Source organism: Mobula hypostoma, chromosome 1, assembly GCF_963921235.1.
Source record: "Mobula hypostoma chromosome 1, sMobHyp1.1, whole genome shotgun sequence".
NCBI classification, from domain to species: Eukaryota; Metazoa; Chordata; class Chondrichthyes; order Myliobatiformes; family Myliobatidae; genus Mobula; species Mobula hypostoma.
The window spans coordinates 168,119,285-168,128,934 of record NC_086097.1 but is presented as its reverse complement, the minus strand read 5'-3'; the positions used below and the strand labels follow the sequence as shown (position 1 = coordinate 168,128,934).

General features: G+C 45.3%; 1 protein-coding gene across 3 annotated transcripts in view; it reads left to right on the top strand.

Annotated features, from left to right (window-relative positions):
- Nucleotides 1-1,011: 1,011 nt before the first annotated feature.
- Nucleotides 1,012-9,650, top strand: part of LOC134342553 (centrosomal protein of 290 kDa-like) — a 37,000-nt gene continuing 28,361 nt past the window's right edge. For 2 of the 3 annotated variants that reach the window (XM_063040842.1, XM_063040858.1), the window contains exons 1-5: nucleotides 1,012-1,206; nucleotides 3,258-3,397; nucleotides 4,712-4,795; nucleotides 6,211-6,304; nucleotides 8,768-8,942. In XM_063040842.1, the coding sequence (XP_062896912.1) occupies nucleotides 1,174-1,206; nucleotides 3,258-3,397; nucleotides 4,712-4,795; nucleotides 6,211-6,304; nucleotides 8,768-8,942 (526 nt within the window). In that variant the 5' untranslated portion in view covers nucleotides 1,012-1,173. The remainder of the gene's footprint in view (nucleotides 1,207-3,257; nucleotides 3,398-4,711; nucleotides 4,796-6,210; nucleotides 6,305-8,767; nucleotides 8,943-9,650) is intronic. The other variant, XM_063040851.1, reaches the window with a different exon arrangement.

Here is a 9,650-nt window from a genome sequence, read left to right as displayed (position 1 = left end):
CACAGATTAGGGCAAAGAAGTAACAGATGGAATACAGTGTTGCGAAGTGTATGGTCATGCACTTTGGTAGAAAGAATTGAAAGCGTAGGCTATTTTCTAAATGGTGAGAAGATTAAAATATCCAAGGACTTGGGATTCCTCATGCAGAGGATTCCTTAAAAGTTAACTTGGATCAGAAGGTTGGCATTCGTTTTGAGAGGACTAGAATATCAAAGCAAGGAGGCATTGGTGAGGCCTCAGTTGGAGTACAGTGAGCGGTTTTAGGCCCCTTATCCTTAGAGGGGGTTCAAAGGAGGTTTACCAGAATGATTCCAGGAATGAAAGGGTTATTACATGAGGAGTGTTTGATGGCTGTGGGCCTGTACTCGCTGGCATTTAGAAGAATGAGGGATTGGGAGATCTCTCTGAAACATTGAATGTTAAAAGACATAGATAGGGACAGCGCAGAATAGGGGGGTCCATTTAGAACGGAGAGGAGGAGGAATGTATTTACCCAGGGGAAGGAGAATGTGAAATTCATTGTCGCATGTGACTGTGGAGGCCTTATATTTAAGGCAGAGGTTGATAGGTTCTTGATTAGTCAGAATGTGAAAGGTTACAGGAAGAAGGTAGGAGAATGGGGGGTTGAGAGAGAAATGGATCAGCCGTGATGAAATAGCAGAGCAGATTTGAGGGCCGAATGGTCCAATTCTGCTATGTCCGATGGTCTTATGAGTCTAGCCTGGTTATCTTAAACCTTCGAAATGTGGTGAAATCGCCTCAGTTCCTAGCAGACGACACCTTGGTCATTCCATCGGGAGGTGGCGAAGAATTCCCCAACTTCACCACTCTCTGGCTGCATTCCCACCTTCTGTTTGTTCAGTTAGATCATAACGTAAGGCAGAGCAAAGATCGCTATTTTTCACTGTAGATTGATCATCTGAACGATAGATGGCTCTCAGACACCGGCGCCAACTAACGCTCATTTCCTAAGCTGGCTTCTGTGCGGCAGGGACGGCAGGAAACCCGTACGACCCAGACGCAGTGCGGACCTCCCGGCGGTAGGAGGCGAGGACATTAGAGACCACGGAGCGCCGCCAAGGTCTTCGTCGCCCAGCAACGAGAGACCGGAGCGAAGGCTGTAATTTTTGAATTGCCACTAGCGACTTTAATTTCATCTTCGCGTGGTTTATAATGGACATTCCGTCCATCCACCGGTGTCTTTGGGTGAGTGAAGTAGGGGGTCGGACCCGAGTTCCAATACTCTCCAAAAAGCGCGCTCTCTATTTTCCGACCCTCCCTCTCTCTGTTCCTAGCCCCACTTTGCAGAATTTCCTCCCCCTCCCCTTCCCCCACCCTCCTACTCTCCTCTTTCCCTCCTCCTCCCCTCCTCCCCTCCCCCTCTTCTCCCCCTCCCTCCCTCCCCCTCTTCTCCCCCTCCCTCCCTCCCCCTCTTCCCCTCTCCCCCTCCCTCCCTCCCCCTCTTCTCCCCCTCCCTCCCCCTCTTCTCCCCCTCCCTCCCTCCCCCTCTTCTCCCCCTCCCTCCCTCCCCCTCTTCTCCCCCTCCCTCCCTCCCCCTCTTCTCCCCCTCCCTCCCCCTCTTCTCCCCCTCCCTCCACCCCTCCCCCTCCCTCCCCCACCCCTCCACCCCTCCCCTCCCTCCCCCACCCCCTCCACCCCTCCCTCCCCCACCCCCTCCACCCCTCCCTCCCCCACCCCCCTCCACCCCTCCCCCTCCCTCCCCCACCCCCCTCCACCCCTCCCCCTCTCTCCCTCCCTCCCTCCCCCTCTCTCCCTCCCTCCCTCCCCCCTCTCCCTCCCTCCCTCCCCCCTCTCCCTCCCTCCCTCCCCCCTCTCCCTCCCTCCTTCCCCCCTCTCCCTCCCTCCTCTCCCTCCCTCCCTCCCCCCTCACCTTCCCCCTCCCTCCCCCCCCACCTTCCCCCTCCCTCCCCCCCCACCTTCCCCCTCCCTCCCCCCCCACCTTCCCCCTCCCTCCCTCCCCCCTCACCTTCCCCCTCCCTCCCTCCCCCCTCACCTTCCCCCTCCCTCCCTCCCCCCTCACCTTCCCCCTCCCTCCCTCCCCCCTCACCTTCCCCCTCCCTCCCTCCCCCCTCACCTTCCCCCTCCCTCCCCCCTCACCTTCCCCCTCCCTCCCCCCTCACCTTCCCCCTCCCTCCCCCCTCACCTTCCCCCTCCCTCCCCCCTCACCTTCCCCCTCCCTCCCCCCTCACCGTCCCCCTCCCTCCCCCCTCACCTTCCCCCTCCCTCCCCCCTCACCTTCCCCCTCCCTCCCCCTCACCTTCCCCCTCCTTCCCCCCTCACCTTCCCCCTTATTTTCCCCCTCCCTCCCCCTCCACCTCCTTCCCCCTCCCCTCCCCTCCCCCCTTCTCCCTCCCCTCTCCTCCCCCCTTCTCCCTCCCCTCTCCTCCCCCCTTCTCCCCCTCCTCCCCCCTTCTCCCCCTCCTCCCCCTTCTCCCCCTCCTCCCCCCTTCTCCCCCTCCTCCCCCTTCTCCCCCTCCTCCCCCCTTCTCCCCCTCCTCCCCCTCCTCCCCCTCCTCCCCCCTTCTCCCCCTCCTCCCCCCTTCTCCCCCTCCTCCCCCCTTCTCCCCCTCCTCCCCCCTTCTCCCCCTCCTCCCCCTTCTCCCCCTCCTCCCCCTTCTCCCCCTCCTCCCCCTTCTCCCCCTCCTCCCCCCTTCTCCCCCTCCTCCCCCTTCTCCCCCTCCTCCCCCTTCTCCCCCTCCTCCCCCTCCTCCCCCTCCTCCCCCTCTTCTCCCCCTCTTCTCCCCCTCTTCTCCCCCTCTTCTCCCCCTCTTCTCCCCCTCCTCCCCCTCTTCTCCCCCTCCTCCCCCTCCTCCCCCTCCTCCCCCTCCTCCCCCTCCTCCCCCTCCTCCCCCTCCTCCCCCTCCTCCCCCTCCTCCCCCTCCTCCCCCTCCTCCCCCTCCTCCCCCTCTTCTCCCCCCTCTTCTCCCCCTCCTCCCCCCTCTTCTCCCCCTCCTCCCCCCTCTTCTCCCCCTCCTCCCCCCTCTTCTCCCCCTCCTCCCCCCTCCCCTTCCCCCTCCTCCCCCCTCCCCTTCCCCACCCTCCCCCCTCCCCTTCCCCCTCCCACCCTCCCCCTCCCCTTCCCCCTCCCACCTCACCCCTCCTCCTCCTCCTCTTTCCCAACTATTCCCACTAACATTTTAATGCAACCTTTCTGCACCCTTTCGATAGCAGGGTAACCAAAACAATTTATGGTACCCCCCCAAGAGTGCTGTCACAAATATCTTGTGTTTCTGTAGCTTTGTGCTGAAAATGAGCACTTGCAAAGAAAACTCAAGAAACACCGTCAGAAGAATGAACTGCTGGAGACTCAGCTTTTAGAAATCCAGGAAAAACTTCGTTTGCAGCAGCTGATGAGGGATTTTGTAACCACCAGAGAGTGAGAACCCTAAAAGCATCCTTCTTTCTCCACCTGTGTAAACATACTGTTTTAATGGTGTTTTTTATTACTGTATAAACCTCATTCTCAATTTAATATAAAACAGCTCCCCTAAAATTCTATCCAAGGGACAGAAAAATATATAAGTACAGTGAACCCCTGCATTACAGCTGTTTGAATAACAAAAAATCATCCTTATTCATTTCAAAAATCACTACTGAAAGGTTTGAGATAGGGAATAAAAATTCACTGTTATGGAGTTTATGTGAAAATAATAACTAAACGAACAATGTACAAAGAAAATGAACTAGTTTACTAAGGGCAAATATTACAGGCTGTCGGTTTACTGTGGGAGGCCATTTAAAAATATGCTTGGAAACTGACAGGGTAGTCTCTTAATACTTATACAATATTTTATCAAACTATAATATTGATTTCTAGTTAATTAAAACAACAAAACTTTCTTTTCTGGCAACAATACAATCAAAATCTCTTGCCTGTATTCTGTGTACCACAGGGAGAGTAATTTTCTCTCATTACTCCTGAGAGAACATCTTCATGTAGGATGCATCTTCATGTAGGATACATCTTCATGTAGGATGCATCTTCATATAGGATACATCTTCATTTACAAAATGGGATTCAGTGTGAGGACAAGACGACTGACTTTCTGTTATAGAAGGGTGGGGTTTGGTCCTGTTAGGAAAGTTCTGTCCATCCAAATTCCCACAGTTAGTATTGCCACACTCTACAAATTATAAGTATGTCATTGTTTAATTTAAATTACTTGTAGCTGATTTTATATGCTCCTCCTTAAGTAGTTCTCATGTTTGACCCTACTGATGTTACTAGGCCTTCTTTCTTTAAAATGTTTTGTTCATCTTACAAGCTTTTGCTTTAACTATAAATACATACTGGTTAGGTCTTCCGATGCTTTGTGCCACTTTAATGATGTATGTCAAATATACTTGTATAAGCGTCTCCTCCTTCCTCCCCTACCAGAATAGCCTTGGTGCTCACTGTGTCTTCAAATGGAAAACAACGCAGTTCCTGGCCACCATCACCTTTCTCTATCTCTTAATCTTGAAATCTTTTTTTTTCCTTGTGACTCTACAGATTTTTGAGAAAAAATGGTGGTGTTATGGGAAACCACATATCCTTACGCCTGTCATTATGCCTGTCTTATTAGAAGTAACCATCTGCAAAATGTTTATAGAAGACGTATAGATAAAGGTTGATTCTGACTGTAGTTGGACTATTTTGAAAGCATCAAAGGATTAATATTAAACTTCATATTTTTATACATTTATAAAGTGCTCAAATACAGACGGAACCTCAGCAATGGCATAGAACTGGCTTTAAAGAGGACAATGCTACAAAGGCTGATGTAAAGAGGAAGTGAGTATTTATCTGATCATAACAAAAGTAATCAAAATTTGACCAATGGTAGAAACTACACAAAAGAAATGTTTCATTAAGAGACCAGGAATAGTTTCCTTTTTAAAGCAGTTTGATGCATTAATTTTGATTTGTGACCCATGATTTCTTTGACCATCAGCAACAATTCTTCACTTGAAATCTTTGCAGTACTCATATACTTCTGAGTAAAATACTCAAGAATCATCTAAACAAAGTGCCAACTCTTTTAAGTAATTAATATCGAATAAATATCAATTTATGCGCCTCTTGTCTCTAAAGTCAATTGAGAATGATTGTTATGGGAAAAGAAGTGAAGATATGTGAGCAGTGAAATCTGGAGACATTTTTCCCACACAACGGGAGGTAGACATAGGTGAAATTTTAAAATATCTGAGGTGGAACTTCTTCACTCAGAGGGTGGTGAGAATGTGGAATGGGCTGCCAGCAGAAGTGATGGATACAATTTTGATTAAAACACTTAAGAGAAATTTGAGTAAGTACATGGATGAAAGGGGTCTGGAGAGCTGTGTTCCAAGGGACTAGGTGGAGTAACAGTTTGGCACAGACTGGATGGGCCGAAGGGCTTGTTTCTGTGCAGTATTGCTTTATGACTCCATCAAAGACTATGGGATCATTTAAATATTCAAAACCCATACTTTCTTCCCCAGAGTGAGAATGTTTTATACGCAGAGCATAGGTTTAAGGTAAGGCAGAGCAAGCTTAAAGGAGATGTGCGAAGCAAGTTTTTCATGCTGAGTGGTAGGCGTGTGGAACGCACTATCAGTGAAGGTGGTGGAAGTGGATATGATAGTGACGTTTAAGAGGGATTTGGACAGGCACGTCACTCTGCAGAGAATGGAGGGATATGGATCATGTGTAGGCAGATGGGATTAGTTTCATTTGGCATCGTGATTGCATAGACATCGTGAGCTAAAGGACTTGTTCAGTTCTGTACTGTCAAATAAAGTTGATGGGTAAATGAACAATAATGTATCGCCTTTTACCTAGTTGAATGATGGAATAAGCTTTAAATTCTGAATGTTCCTATCCTCTTCTATTTTCTTTAAGATGCCTGTTCTGAGAATTTGTGCATGCCAAGAGAAAAATTACATAACATATTATCTTATAGGTGTATCAAACTACACAGCACATATTTAATTAATCTGAACTTTCTCTACTTCAAACATTGCTGGAACAACACTGAACTAAATGATCAATTGTCTGTTTTTAGTGGTGCTGGTTGTGGAATGAATGTTGTTCAGGATAACAAAAATTGTGTCTGGCACTTGGGGATACATAGGTGACATCTGGATAATATGATAATTTTAATATTGGACTTCTTAATCATGTAAGTATTAGTTCTTAAACTAAAGATAATGCCATTATTTTCCCAGTCAGCTATTGCAGACATACAATGCCCTTCAGAAACAATATGAAGAAGAACTTAAAACCATCAAAGAGCAGAGTGAAACTATTTCGAAGCTCACTGTGAGTTGTGCATTTTTGTGTCATGCCTTACTCATAGTACAGTGAATATTTACACGTGAAATATTGTGATGTCTAAAATACAAGTGTACCCTAGATTTAGAATCAAAACTGAATTTGATTGAAAACGGGACTACAAGTTTATTTTGGTCACTGGTTTGTTTATTGATTCCTTCATACAAGGAATTTTGGCTATAGATGTTAGCCCAATCATATGGGTGGAATTAGTTATATTGTTAGCAGCAGTAAAATGAAAAAAACCTATGAATGTCTTTTGTAAAACATCTTACATTGATTTTCTTCCCATTTAAAGATGATTCATAAATCTCAGTTGCTTTTCATGGATGTCAGCATTCCCTGTTTCTCAACATGCTATTTTTGGGATTTCCAAACATTCCATAACGTGAGGAACACTAATCCTGAATTTTCTAGCAATCTGACTGCTTTGCTCTTTAGTGCTGATATTGTATTTTAATTCAATGTTTTGTTCTTCTCTAGTAATATAATACAATTTCTCATGTACTTACCTAAATGTGCTTTTTATTAGACTGCATTTAGTGGAACGACGCTGATCTCAAAACTAGAGTGAGCCTATGTCTCCCTTGCACCAGTCTTGCTATATTCCTGTATCTCCATATTTTTCAGCATTTTGAATTTGTCTTTATCCCGTAGCTAAATGCCAGTCTTTTCCTAATTTGAGTTTTAACATTTTTGAACAATGTTGGTTATGACCAGTAATCTTACTGAAAAATCAAGACTGCTTGATTAACCCCTGGATTGCAAGTAGATTATGAGAAGACTCAGTCCTCTTTTATTGTCATTTAGAAATGCATACATGCATTATGAAATGATACAATGTTTCTCTGGAGTGATATCACAGAAAACAGGACAAACCAAAGACTAACACTGACAGAACCACATAATCATAACAAATAGTTACAGCAGTACAAAGCAATACCATAATTTGATGAAGAACAAACCATGGGCACGGTAAAAATAGCCTCAAAGTCCCCGAGTCGATCGACTCCTGAGTCCCCGATAGCAGGTGGCAAAAGGGAGAAACTCCCTGACATAAACCCCCAGGCACCGTCAACTTGCCTTGGAAGCAGCCAACCACAGCCGACGCTGAGTCCGTCCGTCCAAAAACTTCGAGCCTCCGACCAGCCCCTCTGATACAGCCTCCCGAGCGCCTTCGACCTCGCCCCGGCCATAGAAACAAGTAAAGCCGAGGATTCGGGCCTTCTGCTCTGGAGATTCCGGTTACCACACAGTAGCAGCGGCAGCGAAGCGGACATTTCAGAAGTTTTCCAGATGTTCCTCCGTACTCTCACGTCTGTCTCCATCAAATCAGAGTTGTGCATGGTCCCCTACTTGACAATTACAGATATCAATCACCAGCGAGGCCACGTGTGCTGCCATCGCGCCGCCATCTTCTCCTGTTTGCAGTAATCCAGCTTCTTCTACTCTCGCAGTTAATCTTTTCAGATTAGAGTACCTTGTTTCAGGTTCAGCATTAACACCCTACTTTAAAATACTACTCAACAATATGTTGTATTTATCTCACATCTTATCACTTACAGTCATTGTAGGTACAGTATCTTAACATTTGTTGATAAGTCTCATTAGGATTATACAACCAGTAAAGAGGGAGGTTTCAAGAACCTTAAACAGGGATTGAAAGTTGGAAAAGGAAAAGAAGTTTCAAGAGGGAATTCCAGAGTTTGAGGTCTAGGCAGCAGAATATGGTATGAAGATGGGAAATTTTCTACACACAAGATGCCTGCAATGGGAGAGTATAGATCCTTTGAAACTATACTTTGAAATGAAAGTATAGTTTCATTTATAGCAGACATGAACCTCAGGTACCTGTGCTTTACTGTGCTTTCAGAATAACTGCTGCCGTAGAGGAAGTCGACCTTAGATCACCAAAATTTAAAAAATATGATTTCAACCAGATATACTATTTGAGCACCATAAATATGTATAAAAATTCAGGAATAAATGGACATGATATCTGTATTGGGAATTATTTATCCCAAAACTTCCAACATCTTTTGATAAAAGTATAAAGGAAGTTGTAGACTAAGCAAACGGATGTTGAATGTTCTACAAAAGGGTCAGAATGTTCGGATAAAGAAACATTATCTCTGTTTCTATTGTGACCTGCTGAGTATTTCCAGTATTTTTTGTTTTTACTTTAGATTTCTAGCATCTGCAGTTTTTGATTTTTTCACTCAATGTTGGATTTAAATTTACATTGATCTCTATGTTGGATGTTAACTGACTATGGAAAAAGTTTGCATAAGAATGTCTGCTATTTTCCCACTTAAGCAGATGTTGATGTTTGACTCAAAGTCAAATAGAAAAGAGTAATGACCATTAATTTTATTTGGATTTTTAATTTTAAGTACATTTGCTATTCATTCATTTCGAAATGTTTTGGTTCCTCTCTCTTGCATTTTCCAGATCATGAATCATGAGTTAGAGCTACAGCTAATGACCTGTAAGCAAAAACTTCAGCAGCTGCAGCAGACACAAATGGAGAGAAAGCAAAGAATGTCTATGCTGGAACAAGACTCTACATCTTGCAAACGTATGTCTGGTGGTGCCAGTGCTTGCTCACCTGGCTGCATTAACATTGGTGAGGTTTCAACTGGATACTTTCTCTCCTGGAGATTTTCACCTGTAAGAGGAAGTAGCTATACAGTACATCAACTAACTCAAATGTCCATTTCTCACGTATAATTGGAGTGCTGACTAACCATATAAGATAGATAGGGGAGAGAATACTATAAAGAAAGCATTATGCATTTTGACTGGTGAACAAGCATAGGTATAGCTGCTGAGAAATTTCCTAAGGGCAGAGAGACTATTAATGACGTCCTTGCTGGAAAAAGCTCACTTGGCATAAACCAAGTCTAGAACATCTAGCATTGCTCAAACAATGGCATAAAGTGGCCATTTGAACCATTTTGCTTGCTTCGGTTTTTTTTTTGAAGAACAATCCAGTTAGTCCTACAACCTCCCATTCCTTCCCACTTTTCTTGCAAGATTTATCCATTTTTGATTTGAATGCTGTTGAACCTACTTCCAGTTGTCCTGTGAAGTGATGGGTTCTAAATTCTTCGTGTGATCTTGTGTCTGCCTATTGTCTCTGTCCTCTTGAAATCCATTCCTGATTTACTGAACTGTACTCTAAGTTATTTCAGTTGCAAATTTCAAAACTTTACCATATACTCTGTAAATTATTAATGTAATCAAAAGAAAACTGCAGTGCTACTGGTACAGCCTAAAAACAATTATTCATCAAAGCTCTTTTTCCATCCTTTAATGAATCGTTTAATGTTCT